The 20,545-nt window shown below is 34.1% G+C and overlaps 1 protein-coding gene across 1 annotated transcript; it reads right to left on the bottom strand.

The window, feature by feature from the left end:
- Positions 1-3,347: 3,347 nt before the first annotated feature.
- LOC129876634 (CBL-interacting serine/threonine-protein kinase 9) lies at positions 3,348-17,215 on the bottom strand. The gene is made up of 15 exons (XM_055952121.1): positions 16,753-17,215; positions 15,525-15,587; positions 15,072-15,143; positions 14,784-14,891; positions 14,603-14,683; positions 14,346-14,399; positions 13,869-13,994; positions 13,676-13,765; positions 5,348-5,470; positions 4,960-5,064; positions 4,544-4,660; positions 4,359-4,415; positions 4,047-4,121; positions 3,871-3,953; positions 3,348-3,762 (listed from the first exon to the last, which is right to left on the bottom strand). Exons 1-15 carry the CDS (start codon positions 16,945-16,947, stop codon positions 3,756-3,758), a joined length of 1,356 nt encoding a protein of 451 aa, XP_055808096.1. The 5' UTR covers positions 16,948-17,215; the 3' UTR covers positions 3,348-3,755.
- Between the last annotated feature and the right edge of the window lie 3,330 nt (positions 17,216-20,545).

Here is a 20,545-nt window from a genome sequence, read left to right as displayed (position 1 = left end):
TCCATTAAATCTAAATATGATTAATTAATTTATTAAATATTAACATTTTAATTACATAATGGTGGAATATGTAGTCTTACAACTACACTTTAATTCTTTAGTTATGCTATTATAATTATCTTTAATTCTTTAGATATGCTATTATAATTATAATTGACTAGGCTAATTAATTCAATTAAAGTAAAAGACAGAACAATGTATGAAACTCTTCCAATTCAGTGACTCTTTGAATCTTGAAACCAAAAATAAAATTCATGTATCATGATTTAATGTGCCCCATTAATGAATTTTCGTAGGTGAAAAGACAACAAAATATCACTACAAATACCAGTAAAATGGTATGCAACCCATATTTTTATGTAATTCTTGTATCATTTTGCATCGTCGTGGGACATTTTTTTGATTGTTTGTTGTGTTATTATTCTTGTAAGTGCTACTTAATTGACAAAACTTTTATTAATATATGATGAGTTTGATGATACTTGAATAATTTATGCAATATACTCAGATATTGATATTGTCAATTGTCTAAATACAAGTTAATTTAAAGATTGCTAAGAGATTATTACTTTGAATGAAAGATTTTGACTGTATTACTTTATCGTCTATCTAACATAGGATTGCAAACACATACATTTATTGTTCATTTTCACCCTTTTTGTTTCATTTTTTTTATTTTTCTACGATTTGTATGATATGAAATTAACAACTTAATTTTCAAATAAAAATGAGAGTTTCATATTCATTCGTGCGACACTAAGCTTAATAGTTTTCTTAAACATGAGCACTCTATATTGACGGTAGTTTTTCGTAGTGTTAAAACTCAAATGGTTGGTGTGATGACAATTTTTCTTTTGAACATTTTGGTTGTTTCTTTATGAATTCCTTTGACCCTTCATAATTACTACTAAAAACGACTACTTCTTAAATTAAAATCATGTAAAAAATATTATGAGAATGGAGTAACTAAGCTTCATTTTGTCTAGATTTGAGTAATATAAATAAACAAGATTATTCTATATACTACTTGAGGTATATTGTTCTCTAGTAACATTATAGCGTCTTTTGCAATTGTTATTTATTGTTGCAACATATATTTTCACATGAAAAATTGTATTTTCACTTTCAATTTGGGGAGCCTTACACATGTATGTTTTACTAATATTCATCTCATTTTAGAAAGTTTGAAATACTTGATAGGAATACATGTACAACGCATGTGTCCATAACTAATTTCATAATAAAGGTGTTTAAAGAGCAAAGAACATATTTGACAGTTTGAAAGTGAAAAGTTAAAATCTTTGATAAAACATAGTAACAAACTAAAGAAAATTGTTAAATAACTCAAATTGAATTTGTAAAATAGAATAATCAGTTTGGTAATTTCCTCCAAATTGAAAATCCACAAAGTTCAATGTATCTCAATGGCATCAAGAAAAAAAAATGCACATGTACCAAGACTCTTTCACGTGAACTAAAATGGACTGCTCTATTGTGTAAGTATTGACCTTCACAACTCCATAAATACATGTACCTACAAATGCATAAATTAAATTAGTTTTATGGTCTACGGAAATTTAGTAACTTTTATTCATATTTTATATGTGTCAAAAAATTCATAAAATATTTATATATAGTTGATTGTGAATCTAATTATTATTTTATGTTAACTCAAGATCATTATAAAATATCTATGAATTTCAGAACTTAGATCAATATCAGCACGATGTTCTTGTATTTTTTTTGGTTAGAAATATGCAAATAGACCATGTGCCAATCCGTCAAGTTCCTATTTGATTTAGCAATTAGTTTGAATTAATGATGACGGTGAGTTTTAGGAGGTTAATGATATGGTTCGGCCGGTTTATTTCTAAAGAATTATGCCATACACTAATTTTTTGGTTATTCTATTGCGCATAACTAAATTTATATTTTTCAAAACTGGCTCAATCATCTCGATTGTTCTTTGATATCATATGATTCAATAGATTTTTGGTGAAAAATTTTAAAATCCGGTCACATTATTTGTAGAATGCCTGATTCGTTATGTAAAATAATAACAAGGTTTAATATAATGCAAAAATTATACATTTCTCATAGTGATATAATTGATACTATATTTAGAAAGTGTTACACCTAAGACCAAATAGTGGTATAGTACATAGTTTGAACATTGCATTATTGGTGGTATTATTATCCATATGAGTGTAAAAATGCACAATCATCCATGAAGAGCTCTGGCAAGCCATAATGGGGAGTTGGGGGAAAAAGCAATATCTCTCAAGAAGGGGCAAAGTAACTCACTCTAATATGGCAACTCTCTCAAGCATTTCCACATGATATATGTCCTAGTTTTATATCCTATCTTCAATTGTTAGGGAGCTAGAGAAGACGTACAGAAACACTTAAACTTTGACTATATATTTGTAATGGTTACTGTGTTCAATCAGAATAGAAGAAGAATAAAGAAAAAACTAAAAGAGAATAGAAATACTAAACGTATTAAATATATATTCGAGACTACAAAATTTGACTTTAATATCCTCATTGTAGTTGAGGTTGTGGATTATATCCTTTTAAGATAAAATGGATATACCTAATATTGACGTAGCGGTGCTTCAATACCTTCAGTGAACTCAAAAAGTCAGTCTTCAAATTACACTAAGACTCAAATTTTGTTTGTAAGAAAATGTATAGAAGATGCAGAATTTCGATATCGAAGCTGAGGAAAAAACTCACTATTTATAGCCAATGATTTAGGTTGAATAGATGCGAACTCACCTTTTCAGAACATGTATAGTGTCTATTGGGAGGAAATGTCTTTTCAGAAGGAACGTGTCATTTTTGAATATTTTCGCGAGTTAACTAATAAATGATTTTAAAAAAAGGAAATTAATTACGGTGATGATAAATAGAAATTTGTATAAAAAATTATCAATCAATAATTTGTCAAAGCTAGAGCCAAGTGATCAATGACAACAACGCATGAGGACACTCTCTTCTTGACCCTTTAAGGGCTAAAGGAAGTGTTTATTAATATAATGACAAAAATTTTCCTCACGCTTTTCAATTCACATTACACCCACTCTTTTCAATTCACACCTTATCTTTAAAGCTCAATCTGTAAAGAAAACAAACCCAACAATTTGTGTATTGTTTCTTCCAATTATTATTTTTTGACGTAGTTGAAAACTATACGAAAAATACAACAAGTCAACATAGCTAATGATTTAAAAGATCTAAAAAAAAATGAGAAAATAATAGTCAAAAAGAAATCATTTGACTCCTCGAATAGTAATATCATCACATAAAATGGCACAAGGGAGTATGAAAAGGGATTGCAATGGGAAAAGAGAACTTTTATACAAACAATCCTGAAAGATGTCAATCCTCATTTTGTTTACACAATCTTAGGAACATCTTGGGATATATGAAGAAAAAAATTCTGTAATAAATTGACATATACACACAATTTGGGAAAGGATAATAGAATGATCGTTGATGATCAGATCATCCATATAATATACAAAAGGAAACTCCAGACGTTTGAGATCTTGTAAATATGATCTTAGGGGTTCCTGTGTATTGAAACTGTACAAACATTTGCCCCCCTTTGTGTCAACTGATCTCGCTATTGTACTGCGTATATGGCTCAAAATCAGATAGAAAAACATGGATTATCGATAAATCTACAAAGTATCTCTGCTTGTGTGAACTCTCGTTCGACTCTACAGGGTTGGAATAACCACCACTTGTTAAGACCTGAACAAGCACCATTGATTGTAAAGACGCCACAAAACACATTTGCTAGAAAAAGAAACTACAAACATGTAAGTAATGTTTACGAAAGAAACAATGCACAAGAGAGACCTTTTCTCTTCAGAGCTTTGTTCGGTTGTTTGTTCAGTTGTCCAGACGATATCTTTTAATCCTGAAGAGAAGTTCTTGTAAAACTGCATTTTTTAAGGTCCAATTATTAGAGGAGAATTCAGAGTACATAATATATGTCACGATTAACCGAGGAGTTAAACTAGAACTTAACGTGCCTTGTGAAACTCTAATGTGTCACCACCAGTTTTCCGGAGCTCAACCAAATGCAATGAAGGTGCTACTTCAAATACCTGGAGTAACAAGTACACAACAATCTATTTAACATATATGAGAAGGATGATATTTCCATAACATGGAACATGAAGTCCTGATAAAAGAATGTCGAGCTCAAGAGCTGAGCATTGCTCAACACCATATATCAAGTCCAAGTGCACCATCACCAATTGATGTGGGAGAATCAACATAAGCCATTTAATATTTGGAAGCAAATAATTAAGATTTTCTATTAGAAAGAACAAAGTAATCACCTCTGTTGCTACAGCAAGGTGGCCTTTCCTTCCGGTCTTGTCGCCTTGTAACTTCATCTGGAATAGTCAAGGATACGAAATTGTTTTAAGACGGTCAAATGCTTCGCAAAACAGTAAAATTTACACTAGAGTCAATAATATCAGTCAAATTCAGACATCTACTGTCATAAGGTACAATGTGTTACCTTGTAATTTTTCTTCTGGACACTGAATCCCAGTGGTCTTGCAGTTTCCTCAATTTTGGAGATAATCTCATTAGCAGGCGACCGGGAAGTAAATTGTGTTTCTCTCTTGACAAGGGCCTACATCAGAAACTGCATTAGCAGAGGAAACACTTTGTCGACACATTCTATATGTTGTCAAGTCAGATTATATCAATTATGTATTACTACAATTATGAAATCAATTAATGTTGATGCTACAAGCTATCTACTGAAAACTCAAAGTATCGTACTCCAAGATCGAACAACAAGACATCCTAGCGCTGTGCTGCTTACTGAGTCTTAACTATTTTTAGATCTAATGGAATTTGAAAGATCATATACCGAAGACACGTCTATCAGGGTCTTAACAAGTGTCTAGTTAATATGAAAGTACTCACCTGCTTTTCGAACAAATTTTCTAGGTTGAAACTTTTTGACCTTGAAATGAGCTCGAACGCATTGACAGAAGCAGGTTTTTCCTTTCTTTCTGTAATGAGATGATCCTGCAAAAAATTAAATATGCATATCATTTCACACAGGATGTTTGGTTCTCAAGACTGCTTATAAACTTAGTTGATCTTATTAAGCTCCATTTATATCATCGATAATTACATTAAGCTAAATTTCTCAAGGAACTGTTTAATGTCTTTTACTAATGTAAGATTTCATGTCTCAACTTATTGACAAATCTTTGGGACGCGATGTATAGGCAGTGGCGGTAATTGGGAAGAACTTGCTTTGAGCTTTTGAACAGTTTACTATGTGTGAAGAGAAAATGTGACTTACGTCCGAGCCATTGAAAATGGCATCAATGTCGTCAAGACTGACATCATCATCTTGCTCAAAAGGAGGAGGCTTGTAATCTTTCTTGAACCATTCATCTTCAAGGATCTCTGGAATAGTGATCCTCTGAAACAAAAGATTAGAAATCGCTCATCAGGAAACGAAACAACAAACACTAATTCGGATTTGAGTATTAATATCAGTATTTGTGTTGATTAAAATAATAGTGTTTGGCATCACCTAAACAGCGATAACGACGTTATATTTTGTTAGCGGAAACGTGAAAATATAAAGAACAAGGAAGAATAACAATATTTAACGTGGTTCGAATCAGAATGATCCTACATTCACCAAAGAACAACTGTTTTTATATTAACAAAGAAAGGTGACAGATTCCAAATACAACTAAGAGAATTGCTCTATCAATTCTCCACTCTTCTAATGTATTTTGCAAATGCCTTAGAATATGAGAAGACGAGAGAGAAATGTTTTTGAGGTGTGTTTCAAATGAATCAAAAGCTACCTATTTATAGGAATAAATTCTTGCTCTTAATGTCATCCATGACATCACATTTTGTCAAGATATCAAAGTTTACCAAACTTTCACCTATCAAGTTTACCAAACTTTCACCTACAAGTTGTTACATTAAGACTATCTAGAATCTTTTCAATTTTAACAAATCTCCACCTTGGCAAGATTCTCCATTTTCAACTTTCTTTCAGCAACTTTTGATTATGTCTTCAATCTCAACTCTTTCAATCTCCACCATGGTTTGCATTCCGAGCATGCATATGAACAACTTCGATCAAAACTTCTAAGCTTACTGGGCAATCTCGTTGTAAGAAACAAGAAGAATTAAACCTTTGTTGAACACACTAGCTCCACCTAGCAGTTGTTCTCCTAGAGTTTGCATCAGTTGATGTATACTCCCGCCAAGTCCTTGCAGTGTGCAAACTTGGCAAGCGGGACAATCTTGGTCGTCTGCAGCGTTATCGTCTGTGATAACCTTCTCGACCTTGATAGCTTCCTCTTTAACTACATCTCGAATAAAATGGAATTTGACATCAATATGTTTGGTGCGCTCATGAAATCTTTGATTTTTAATCAAATGAATAGCACTTGTAACACCCCCTAAAAATGTTGTATATGATGTTCCAATTCTCGATGAAAATGATATTACTTCTGTATTTTGGCATAACTTTTAAAAGGATGGTCCAAATTAGGTGATTCAAATTTCTAAATAACCCTACATCATTACCTACAACTTTTGTGAAGACCATATTTTATGTTTCGGAGGTTAAGTAGGTCAAATAAATTAATTATTGCAAGACATCGTGTTGTGGCAAAATGGAGTGTTTATAGAAGAAAAATCATATCTCACTGTAGAATACTACAAATCAGTTGAATCTTGAACGACATGAAATTAGATTTCTAGAGCAACAATTCATATTAAGACACCAAACTCTAATGAGAAAGTTATCTTTTTCAAACGCAGCTCCGAAAAAGGGTATTCCGTTAAAAAATGTTCATCTCACCAACCATGAAAAGATCTAGATCCATTTGACATCACCCATGACATCAATAGTCCTCTATTTAACATCACCCATGACATCACAATCTTCCATTAAATTTTCAGATTTTTCTTTATAATTATTTTAATTATTGTTAGGTCCCTCCTTCACACCTATAAATACTCATCTTATTTCATCATTTTGTTCATCAAACTTTCTCAAGCAACTCTTCTCTCTATACACTCCCTTACTAATTCTCAAAATATAGTTTTAGTTTTTAGTAGTATAGAAATATTATTCTGATGATTCATATACTCTGGGTAGTACACAAAATGCTTCAGCGAGGAGAAAATGCAAGGATTCAAGAGTATTTATTAAGTCCTTCGATTATGAGTAATGTTTCAGATTTCAGGTATGTAAGGCTTCAATGAAAGTATTACTTTCACTCTCATGCCTAAATTATTTTGATTATATGATAAATTATATTTATTTTCTTTAAGCTTTAGTCTAAGGTATGTGGCTGTTTATCCATGGGTTCTTCCACCCACGGAGTCTAAAGCTCTTTCAACTAAATCTCTTGATTTCAAAAAAAAAATCTTATGGGTAATTCTTATTTCTACTTAATAGATGAATCATGGTTAAACTAATGATTATTGGTCTATTTTGATGCAAAATGATTTTATATGTATGAATTGATGGTTTTCAAGTATTTTTCCCTATATAGCTCTTTAAAGGTTCTTGAAATCCATTGTGGATTGTTTAAAGCATGATTCTTAATTAATGAATTTCAAATTATTTATGGATAATTTCATTTACATACATGTTTGAAAGTTGAAGTGATTTAAGCCCACCTAGTTTTACTATATTTTCAATGAAATTTGACTTGAAAGCTTTGATTTCAAATAAATATTTATGAAAGCAATGGCTATGATCAAAAGGGGGTCTTATAAAATAAAAGAATGATGAAATGCTATGAATGATGGATTCTTTAGGCTATAAGGACAATTCTTTCATATTTGAATTACTAAAGCTTTTAATGAGCTATTCCACCGAATGTGATGTTTTGATTCTCAAACTATATACTATGACTATTTTGAAGTATTAAACTATTTTGTGGGATTGACTTAGCACCGAATGGGGCATTGAGGTAGGATTCGGTAAGGGAATCCTAGTAGCAACCCCTTGTCTCATTAACTATGTGCCAACATAGTAGCCCTTGTAGGCTTAGGCTAATGGATCCATGAAAGCCCTTAAAGTTAAAGTTAAAAAAAATGAATGAAGTTGGCGGATTCTACCCGGCAAGTAGTCTCCTCGACCAACGTAGGGGTTTATGTTGGATTCCATATAATAGTTCGCATGGTCTTAAATGTAGGTTATGGTCATTTTCCCACAAAATGAATATTTTAAAGGATATCTATATGATTGATTATGCATGCATTGCATTATGTTTCATATTACATAAATATTTTAATGTTTTCTCAATGTTCATGCATGCTTACATACTTAGTATATTCAAAGTACTAACGCATATTCTTTTGCCTACATGATATTACCATTTAGGGACCGGTGCTCCTCCTCATTCTCTTCCAAGTGGCTAGTTGAAATTTTGTTTGAAGACTATTTTTGGTGAGTTCCCATGTTTCGGGAACAATACTCATTTATCTTTCTAGGTTATGATATATTGAGATCTTTAGACACTTACTATGACATTTCTTTCTATTATGATTGAGGGTGAGTTAAGGACTTGTCTTATCCTCATTAAATCTAAAAGTTAGAGGTATTGTTGGACATATGTAAGTTGAAGATTTACTATTATGATTTCTACATGTTTATTTATTGTCATTACCTATGAAAGGCTAAAAGAATGTTAAGAGGCTTGTTTGAGGTACTTTAGGGTTCCTCATTCGTCATGTCACATGTAGGCCCTAGGCTTGGGTTGTGACACACTTTGACTATCACATCTTAGAGTTGATTCTAGTTGAACCGAACTCAATTCTGCCACCAAACCTTTCAACCAGATAGCTTCTTTCACTACCTCTGTTGCTGCCATATATTCTGCCTCTGTTGTTGACAAAGCGACAATCGATTGTAAAGTCAATTCCCAACTAATGGCACTGCCAACGAGAGTAAAGATGTATCCAGTTGTGGACCTTCTTCTATCAAGATCCCCTACATAGTCAGAATCCACATAACCGAGAACTGAAATACCTTCACTTTTTCGAAAGGTTGGGCCAACATCAGAAGCTCATTTGAGATATCTCAATATCCACTTGACAGCTTCCCAATGCCTTTTTCCTGGATGACCATGTACCTATTTATCACACTTACAGATTGAGCAATATCTAGATGTGTGCCCACCATAGCATACATAATGCTACCAACTGCACTAGCATAAGGAACTTTTGACATATGCTCCACCTCATCCCTAGACTGAGGCGTTTGTAACTCTGAAAGCTTAAAATGAAAAGCTAACGATATACTTACAGGCTTGCTCATCTGCATATTGAATCTCTCAAAAACCTTTTCGGTGTACCTCTTCTGAGAAAGATGTACAACATCATCTTCTCTTGAAATCTCCATTCCAAGAATTTTCTTTGCAGCTCCCAAATCCATCATCTCAAATTTCTTGCTCAACAGTTTCTTCAAAATATTTATCTCTGTGATGTTGTTAGCAGCAATAAGCATATCATCAACATACAACAGTAAATAAATCATTGAGTTACTAGACATTTTCTTGTGATACACACAGCTATCAAATGCACTCCTCGAGAGAATCCATGTGTAGTCATGAATGCATCAAACCTTTTATAACACTGTCTAGGTAATTGGTTCAAACCATATAAAGACTTCTTCTGTTGGCATATAAGATCTTCTTTTCCCTCATCTAGGAAACCTTCAAGTTGTTCCATATAAATTGTCTCTTCTAGATCACTATGTAAGAAAGTAGTTTTGACATCAAGCTGTTGAAGCTCTAAATCAAATTGTGCAACCAATACTAGTAGCACGCGAATTGAGCTATGTTTCACGACTGGAGAGAAGATCTCATTATAGTCAATTCCCTCCTTTTGACTGAAATCTTTGCAACCAATCTCGCCTTGAACCTAGCATCTTCCACTTCTAGAATACCTTCTTTCTTTCTGTAGATCCATTTGCATCCAACTGTCTTCTTCCCCTTTGGCCTTTCAACTAAGATCCATGTCTCATTTTTGTGAAGAGACTACATCTCTTCCATCATGGCTGGCTAACTGCCATTGTGCAACATCTTTGCAAGAAGTTACTTCAATACATAAAGAGGTTTCGAGGTCTTTAATCTCTTTTTCTTCAACTATGAACGCGTATGCAATCAGATTTGCTTGCTCTATAAGACGTTATGATTTTCGTATCTATCTTTTGTCCCTTCTCTTCGCAATTGTGTATGGTTCATTGACAACATGTTCTTCAAGATCTGCATTTTTTGACTCATCAACTTGAGTCTCTTGATACTTTTCCTTGGTATACTCCACCGGTAGCTCCATCTGCTCGTTGTTCTATTTCTTGATAACTCCACAGAAACTTTACGAAGATCAAGTATAGAGGATTCATCAAAGGTAATATCTCTACTGACTACAAATTTGAGTAAAGATAAAACCAAAGTTTGTACCCTTTTACTCCATCTACATACCCTACAAATATAGCCTTTTTAGCCCTGGTTCAAGCTTCTCTTCATTAACATGATAATAAGACGAACACCTAAATATTCGCAGGTAGGAATAGTTAGAGGGTTCACCTGACCATACCTCATTCAGAGTCTTAAAGTCAATCGCTGATGCTGGAGATCGATTGATAATATGAGAAGCAGTGTGAAATGCTTCAGCCCAAAACACTTTGGACATTTTAGCTTGTAAGAGCATACAACGAGCCTTCTCAAGAAGAGTTTTGTTTATTCTCTCGACAACTCCATTATGTTGTGATGTGTGCCTGACCGTCTTATGTCTTGCGATCCCATGAACCTTGAAGAAATTATTGAACTCTTCACTACAAAACTCCAAGTCATTATCTATGCGGAGATACTTGATTTTTCTCTCTATTTGATTCTCAACCAAAATCTTCCATTCTTTAAATGCTTTAAAAGCATTACTTTTTTCCTTCAAGAAACACATCCAAACCTTTCGTGAAAAATCGTCAATGAATGTGAGAAGATACCTCTTTCCTCCCTTTGATGGAAGCTGAGAGGGACCCCATAAATATGAATGGATGTAGTCTAGCACTCCTCGCATCTTATGCTTGCTAGTGCTGAAACTGATCTTTTTCTTCTTCCCTAGGATGCAATGCTCACAAAATTCAAGTGTACTGATCTTTTCACTATTCAAAAGGTTGGGTTTGCTCAATATCTCCAGTCCTCATGCGCTCATATTGTCAGTCTCATATGCCATAATCTTGCTTTGTCATTATCAGATAACTATTGCACTGTAGATGCATTAGCAGAGCCAATAATGATGCTTCCTGCTAGTGTGTAGAGGTAATCCTCCAGCTTGGCCTTCAGCATGACTAAAGAACCTTTAGTCACCTTCATTGTACCTCCCTCACTCATGTACTTGTAGCCTTGATTAACTAGAGTACCTAGGGATATCAAATTCTTCTTCAGATCAGGAACATGAAAGACTTCTGTAATAGTCCTCACGATTGCATCATGGCAGCGAACTCCAATTGAACCAATGCCAACTATTTTGCAAGTTGCATTATTGCCCATTACTATAGTTCCTCCACTTTTCTCATAGCTGCTGAACCAATCTCTTCGGAATGTCATATGCAGAGTACAACCAAAGTCTAACACCCATTTGTTGTCATGGACTTCACTATTGCATGATGTTGTTAGTACATATTCATCATCGGAATTATGTACCTGCTCAACAATGGATGCACTCACCTTTTCTTTGAACTTTGACATAGGACAATCTTGTTCAAAGTGTCCCTTCTTGCGACAGCCCTAACACTCCGCATTCTTCTTATTCACATGAAATTTTGATCTATGCTTTGATTTTATCCTTCCCTGTTGGCTAGTACGACCTCTTACAAAGAGCCCACTAGCTTCATCATTTGTCTCCTTCAAAATGCCTCCACACATCACAAGAGCTAAGTGCTTGCCGCACTTTCTCAAGAGTGATAGGCACCTTGCTATACATTATTGAATTCTCAATATCACAATATTTTGAAGTCAATGAAAATAGCAAAGGACATGCAAGCGTCTTCTCATCCTTCTTAATTTCGGCAATCTATAAGTCCATCACAAGTTTATTAAATGCATCTAGATGGTCTTGCAACAAATTACCTGACTCCATCTTAAATGTATGAAGATGTCGTTGTAACAACATCCTTGTTGTAACCAACTAGTCTTGGTAAATCCCTTCCAGCCTATCCCATAACTATTTGGATGTCTCTTCGGTGCTTATACTCACTTCACAGAGCACGTTAGGTGCAAGGGATAGTTGGACTACACTCAATGCATCTCCTTCAATCTTTGCCTTGTCGAAAACTGATATGTTATCGGGGTACTTTCCGTCAATAGCGTGGATTGAACCTTTCCTCCGCAGTAACGCCATCGTCTAAATTTTTCAGATATTGAAGTTGTTGCGCCCACTAAATCTATCAATTTCAAACTTCATGGAACTCACTTTTACTTGTTTTTCCTCTTCTACAACAAAGTATTTGGAAATACAGAAAATCAAAGTAATTCTTTTTTGATGTGGAAGTTCAGACTGTGCTTCAACCACAGAGCATACTTAGTCAGAACCTTGGCTCTGATACTAATTGTTAGCGAAAATGTGAAAATATAAAGAATAAAGAAGAACAACAATATTTAACGTGGTTCGGATCAGAATGATCCTACGTCCACCAGAGAACAACTGTCTTTATATTAACATACAAGGGTGAGAGATTCCAAATACAACTAAGAGAATTGCTCTATCAATTCTCTACTCTTATAATGTATTTTGCAAATGTCTTAGAATATAAGAAGACAAGAGAGAAATGTTTTTGAGGTGTGTTTCAAATGAATCAAAAGCTATCTATTTATAGAAATAAATTCTTGCTCTTGATGTCATCCATGACATCACATTTTGTCAAAATGTCAAAGTTTACCAAACTTTCAGCTATCAAGCTTACCAAATTTCCACCTAACTTTCACCTACCAAGTTACTACATTAAGACTATCTAGAATCTTGTCAATTTTAACATATGTATTAACAATAAATCACAGTAGTATTAGTACAACTAATCATACAACTTTTTCGGAAAGGAAGATGAAGCCAGTTTGTTTAAATCAAGAGATATTGCACCATTTCTGAGCATGCTGCTATCCTATTTAAAGGAAGGCACTTGATTGATGAAAGTATTCCATAAAAAATATGAACTACATAGCTATTACATAGGACAATCCAAGTTGTATTAATTAAAAATGGTGCAATACATAAACAGACACTCAAACTTGACCTCAACTGAGAAGTAACATTTCAACTTTGAGATTACACATCTAGATACCTCAATTTGATCTGTACTGAAAACTAAACACTCCAACGCGTCCCCACTATGTCTTGTGAACATCCACGCTGGTGTGACACATGAATTTTAGAGGTGTCGAGATGTTCATTTTGTAAGTTGGAGTGTTCAATTAACACAATAGAGATGAGTTGAGGTGTCTAAATGTGCATACTCAAAGTTGAAGTGTTTACTTTGTCAGCTGAAGCCAAATTTGAATGTTTGTTTATGTATCATGTCTAGAAATAGCTCATTCCAGGACTGCTCAATCTAGAAAGTAAATAAAGCAAAGATAAAGGGACTTGCCGTGAGTGGATTAGGGTCTAGAATACGCTTGATCAGATTCTTTGAACTGGAGGACAACCATGGTGGAGGTGAAAAACTAGCCTTCAGTATCTGACAACAATTTACAAGCAAAATTATCAAAATAGAATTCTAAACATAAACGAACAAAGAATTCCAGAAACATCTCTGATAATAAGAAACTTTCAGAACTTACTTTTCGGTATAGAGCATTTAGGTTTGGTTCATCGAAAGGCAAGTATCCAGCCATTAGAACAAAGAGAATGACTCCACAGGACCAGACATCAGTTGTTGTACCATCATAGCCTTTGTCAGTTAACACCTGGTCAAACACTTCTTGTTAATTAAAGGCTGGACACAGTAAGAAATAATTACTTCCTCTATTTCAATTTGTTTGTCGGGTTTTGACTTGACGTGAAGTATAAGAAATAAATAAGACTTTTGAGTCGTGGTTTTAAACTAAAGATATGTAGCATGTACCAAAATGTCATTTAATCTTGCAGTCTTAAACATGTCATGGAAAGTTAGAATTAAAGAGTTGCCAAAAAAAGAAAGAGACATTTTTTTTTAAACGGACTAAAAATAAAAGTAAAACAAACAAATTGAAACAGAGGAGTAACTAATAAGTTACTAGTGTGTAGCTGTTGAAAACTACGCTTAAGGTTGTTGTTACCTCAGGGGCAACATAGTTTGGTGTGCCACAAGCAGTATGAAGAAGTCCATCGTCCTGAATAACATTTAGAGTATTCCATCAACAATACCAGTGAGGGAATTGTGAATGTGATTGAAGTGAGGGATGATGAGGAACCGCGGACAGGATTCAGTAAGATTTTATGCGAATTTGAAACAGGTGCGGGCAGTATCTACTTTAGGACAGAGTGAATAGGTCTTTATATACTCCTAACTTTTCAATCGTAACATTATACTTACTCGAACTTGCTTGGAAAGTGCACTCAATCCGAAGTCTGAAACTTTCAGAGTACCAAATGAATCCAGCAATAGATTCTCAGGCTACAAATGGTTACAAGTCGCATTACTCAATGTTAATACTAGTCAAATCATGAAGGAAAAAAACTTCAGTATCTAAAAAATGAGATCTAGGGTGAGAAACCTTCAAGTCTCTATGGTAAACGCCTCTACTGTGGCAGTAATCAACTGCATTAATAAGCTGTTGAAAGTATCTTCTAGCTTCATCTTCTTTGAGTCTGCCATGTCTAGCCTGTAATATATCTAATTGATCATAAGGAAGTGCTCATTGCAATACTAGATCTTTTACGCAAGAAAAAAATGTTATAACAGAAACGAAAGAGTACAAATGAACATGTAATCTATATTTAGCAAATAGTTCCAAGAAAACACTATTGTACAAATGCATAAAGAAAGAAAAGAGAAAACTTACAATTTCATCAAAGAGCTCTCCTCCATGAACATACTCGAGGACAATATAGATCTTCGTCTTGCTAGCCATAACCTAGTAGGTAGCCAAAGTTAGATTAAAGAGAATTACAAAGATATGAAGCACTCTACCCTCTACGAGGTATGGAGCGAGGTTTGTGTACACTCTAACCTCCCAAACCCCACTTGTAGGAATTACACTGTGTACATTGTTGTTGTTGTTACAAAGATATGAAGCACTCGAGAAGATATGGCGAGAGAAGATGAGTAATTTAAGTGTGTGTAACTTCAAAACTTGGAAAAGATAAAACCAAATCATGTGTATGCTTGTTCAATGATAAGAGGTACTGACAGTAGCAGATACACCATAACTTGTCATGGGAACGAGAGATTCACAGAAAAATTGTATGTTTATAAGTGACGAGGAAGAAACCAGGGCAGAAGAACTACGACATACCTCAAAGATTCTTACGACATTTGGATGTCTGATCAACTTCATCGTTGATATTTCTCTTTTAATCTGTCAACAAAGTACATCTTGGATAACATAATCGCTTTCCCTTTCTAAATCAAAAGAAATTTATAACAAGCATTCATCTGGCATCTTTCATTTTGCTTTATTCGAGAACAAAAGCAACATGACATATACATTTTTACAGTTATTTATGTTAACTAGTTAAAGTATACATCATAAATAGTGTATACACTGGGATAATTAATTCTCTAAAATATTCTTGAAGAGACAAGGGATAATGAATGGTTGACACATTGACTTCTCGATTCCAGGACAACGATCTCAAGTGCCAGTAACTAAATTCTGAATTTAATTCTTTGTATATTTTTATTTAATTTCTTAACACTTATACAAGGTTTGAGTCAAAGCTATTGGATTTTGCCTAATCCATATGGAATTGTCTACATCCGCCCCTATCCTCCCTCTCAAAATTTTGAAGCATGATTGCTAAGACAATATTTGAGAAGTGTTGCGTCTAAGTGTGTTTGGTATGGAGGATCCAATTTTCCTATGTTTGATTGGTTAAATATTTGGAAAACAATTTTTTTAAGAAAATGACTTCCTAATTAAAGTAGAAAAAATAAGTTCCATAAGTAGCATTTCATGTTTATTGTCTCCTCCTTACCCCTAATCCCCAGCCCCCACCCACCCTCAAACCCCCACGCTCAATCCCATCTTGTCTCCACAATATTTTGCTAGATACATATAAATGTTTTTGGGATAATATTTTATTGCATACTTATCAAACACTAAAAAATAAGCAAGAAACTCACTTATTTTTCTAGGAAATCATTTTCCGTGGAAAACATTTTCCTTACCAAACACAAAGTTAAACTTAATTCAATCCAAACGAGGAAAATTACTTAACATAATTAAGGGTGGAGTTAGGGTACCGAAAGGTGTTCATCCGAATCTCCATCAAAAAGTTCTTAATTTATTTACTTTTTTATATTTTGAATCTAGTCATGCAGGTTGAATCAAAACATGGGAGATTAAAGAACCATTCAATTACAGTTTGGACTTGATAGATACAAAAAGAAGAGGGTAATGAATAACATTTGCTCTTCAAATAAGTCATGTAACAATATCCAATTATTATAATTCCTTTATTAATGTCCACGCATTGCGCGAGTACGAATACAGAAAGGACAGAGCATGGCAGGGGAGGTACCTGTTCCATAATGTTCTGGCGTAGGACGCGATCACGGTTGATGATTTTGATGGCTACATTTTCACCAGTCTGTACATTTTTGGCATACTTGACCTTAGCAAAACTGCCTTCACCTAAGGTCTTGCCTAATTCGTATTTTCCTAATCGCGTCCTGCTACGATTAAATGGCGATGATGTTGACGTTGAAGTGCTCATTCTCGTAAGAGTTCTTGCAGATATCCCTATTAGCAGAAAACCAAACCTAAAGAGGAAACGAAAATCCTTACGGGTTAGATTGCTCGTATTCTAATAATTGGAGGAAAAGAAGAAGAGTAGGGGCAGAATGATGCGAGACTTTCTCCAACTGTCTCTCTCCACAATTTCATGGCTAAGCTTTCCACAATGAGCGGCAAAGGTACAAAAGAAGAAAAAAAATGTATTCTTAAAGAAATGAAATTATACTCTCACCTTCCAAAATAATTGTAGTTTTAGCAACAACAACAAAAAAATAACTGTGACTATCTTTTTTATATATAAAAGCAAGGGCACAAGCACTAAAAGAAGCCAAGTGGCAGCTCTAGATATTGAAATTTCGTGGGTCTCCATAAGACATGTTTGATTTCAGTTAGAATTCTGGGAGGTTATTCTACTCTAAATCTTAGTTTATGCCTATATAAAGGACACTATACACTCTTAAAGATGTGTCTCGAATATTCTGTAAATTCATTGAATATTCACAAAGATCAATAGAGATCAAATAAATTTGAATGGGGTCCATATTATCCTAGTTCAAAAAATACAAGACTATGCCCTCGAATCAAGGAGAAAATACAGAGAAAAGAATCAACGAGAAAATACAGAAAGAAGAATCAACGAGAAAATACAGGAGAATAAAACTTCCACATGCGAATAGAGTTTCTGTCATCAATCTATGTAGTATTATTTAAGTTTTACTTGCACCGCAGGATAGGAGATCAATGTTACATTGATATGAAGAAACAAGTAAAGTAATGTTCTTTAGTTAAAAGGGTAGACAGTTTTTATAATCTTAATGATTTATATATCTATCTATATCTATACTATATCAAAAAGTATGAAGATCTTAATAATGTTGATTGAACTTTTTGTCCTTCATTAAAAATTTACACTTTAAATAAAATCGTCTTTTTACCATATTTTAAAAATAATTATCATTTAAATATTCTCTTAATATTAAGAATTTTAAAATCACCTAAAATTTGGTTATGGAAAATTGCGGAATATGACCTTGAAGAATAAAAGGAAAGTGATAAATTTGCAACACCGAAAAGCTGAAGATGACTTTTCTTGTATAGGCTACGAATTTCTTTCTTCTTTTTTTTTTTCACAAAGCTGTTTTAGGGTTACCAATTAATGTTATTTATGTAAAAAATAAATACAATTAAACTCTAAATAATTTCAATTAAAGGAGTTGAACGCTTTTATAAAAGAAGCCAGGTACATTATTTAGGACGTTGAAACTAATTAAAGTTCTTATTTGATCTAGATAAGAAATCAAAATATTTAACACTTCTAAATCAATTAGAATTTGATCTTATATAAAATTGAATTTCTACAATTCTATTTAAGTAATATTTTGACTCAAACTTTTAGAAGAAACATAGATTTTTCTAGGTCTACTTGTCTTTCTATTTTGATTTTGATTCAAATCATATTCTTCCTTTCGTTATCATCATTATTTTTGTGTTTATTTTAAATCTATATCAATATATAATTTTAAAAAATTATATCTCAATTATATATAATCAACAAGTGATAATGGATTCTCCACTTTTGATAATTTATCATGTTTTTACTTTTAGTTGAAAAATTCTGATCGAAAAATTGGACGAAACAAGCATGTTGCTGCCAAATGAAGTAGCCGAAAAGGTTTATCTCTTCGATTTTTCCTTTGTTTAAATACAAATTTTGCTTGTAATTTGTTTACGGGTCATAGTGCGCTAGACATTATTTTTAGTTCTCCGCCTTTTTTTTTTTTTTTTTTGTGGGAACAGACCCTACACGAGGCTCCCACCTCTCGTGCACAGTCAGGGGTTGAGCAGCACCCCCAAGCCTTACCATAAATAATCAAAATAAAATACAAGGAGGGGGACATAAACCTTACCTCCGATCCTATGGTGGTTCATAAGTCGGCTAACCTCTTAAGGTCGGCTAACTCATCCCCGATACAAAAAGAGACTAACTATAACTAGAAAGCATTAAACCTGTGAGAGAACTCCTCTCGGTACAAATCAACTAAGAAAGCATAAATGAGGGAGACTCTCCCCTTCCATGAGAATACAAGAAAGTAGCCTACACTAGTCCTATTCAAGAACAAGTATACGAACCTTCTATCTCGCATGGGTTGGGGAAATTCTTTTCATCTTTGCTCTTTTTAGACATGTCGTACCAAGTAGGTCCAAGGAAAGTTGCAGCAACACCAATCGTAGCCAAGTTGGGAAAATTAGAGATAAACATGTTCAAGAAGGTTGTTTTATCCTTTTTAATCTTCTTCTCCTGAAGCTTGCCATTCCTATCTTGTCTAGCTTTATGTAGCCCTTGGTTTCTTGTGGAAGTTGTTGAAGGTTATAAAAGTGTTGTGTATTATCAAGTGTATGGCTGTACTTAGATAATGTATCAGCTGGAAAATTTGCTTCCCGAAAAACATGTTTGCATTGGAAGTATTCTAGCAGTTGGACCAGTTGTTGGAGTTCATTAACGTAGTTTTGAATGTTCCAGGGTGGTTTGATGTCCAGATTCAGCCACTTGATCACAAGTTCCGAATCTACTTCCAATATTACTCTATTATAACCTTGTTGAATGCACCAATTAATGCCAAAACTGGTTGCCTGCACTTCCGTTTGATTATTTGTTCCAACTCCCAAAGGAGAGGCAAAAGCATATATCAAATTACCCTTATGATCCCTTACTATGCCTCCTGCTCCTATCTTTCCTGGGTTGCCTATGGCACTCCCATCAGTGTTAAGTTTAACTATGTTAGGGGGGGTTTGAGCCATTTAACCTGGGTTACTTTTATGTCATGCTTACAGTTTTCTATCCAAATAATTAGATCTTTCCAAGCTGGTGGCCATTGGATATATGGAAAAACTGTGGTAATAAGCATGTATATTTCTTTGATTATATTGAACTTCACCCTAGTAGTACTAGATTTCTTTCCTCCATATTTACTTGCACACCTGTTCTTCCAGATATTCCAGCAAATAAATATAGGGAGGGCTTGCAACATGAGTTTATGTACAGCATTGTTTGGTTTGTAGGTCCACCATCTCATCAAGATGTCTCTAATGGAGTTGTGGTCCTGCCTGATTCCCCCCCAGTTGGAGAAATATGTCCAGATGTGTTTAGCAAAGCTTCCAGAGACAAATATGTGTTCTATGTTGTCCAAACCAGGCCTGTAGCAGCATGAGCACTCTGCAGTTTCTCTCCCAAAAGAAATCAGTTTATCATTGGTTGGCAGTTTGTGTCTCAATGCTCTCCAAAGCAAGAATGAAGCCTTGAAAGGGATGTTAGTATGCCATGTCATCCTATCTATCAATGTCTTGTTTTTTTTCTTTCTCACATTTTCCCAAGCTGATTTACAAGTGAAATTTCCATGTGATTGCAGCTTCCATTGAGCTTGATCTAGTGTGTTTTGTTGGTACATGATTTTAGTATTGAGAATTGTGTGTATCATGTGTTGAGGGGCCCGTTGCCTGATTTTCTCTTCATTCCATTTTCCATTTGTCAAGAACATGGAGACAGTGAAGTTGTTGAATCTTGGAATATATTCATAGTG

Source organism: Solanum dulcamara, chromosome 2 (genome assembly GCF_947179165.1).
Source record: "Solanum dulcamara chromosome 2, daSolDulc1.2, whole genome shotgun sequence".
In the NCBI taxonomy this organism is placed as follows: domain Eukaryota; kingdom Viridiplantae; phylum Streptophyta; class Magnoliopsida; order Solanales; family Solanaceae; genus Solanum; species Solanum dulcamara.
Note: the sequence above shows the minus strand (reverse complement) of the source record. Positions and strands in the feature narration are given on the sequence as shown.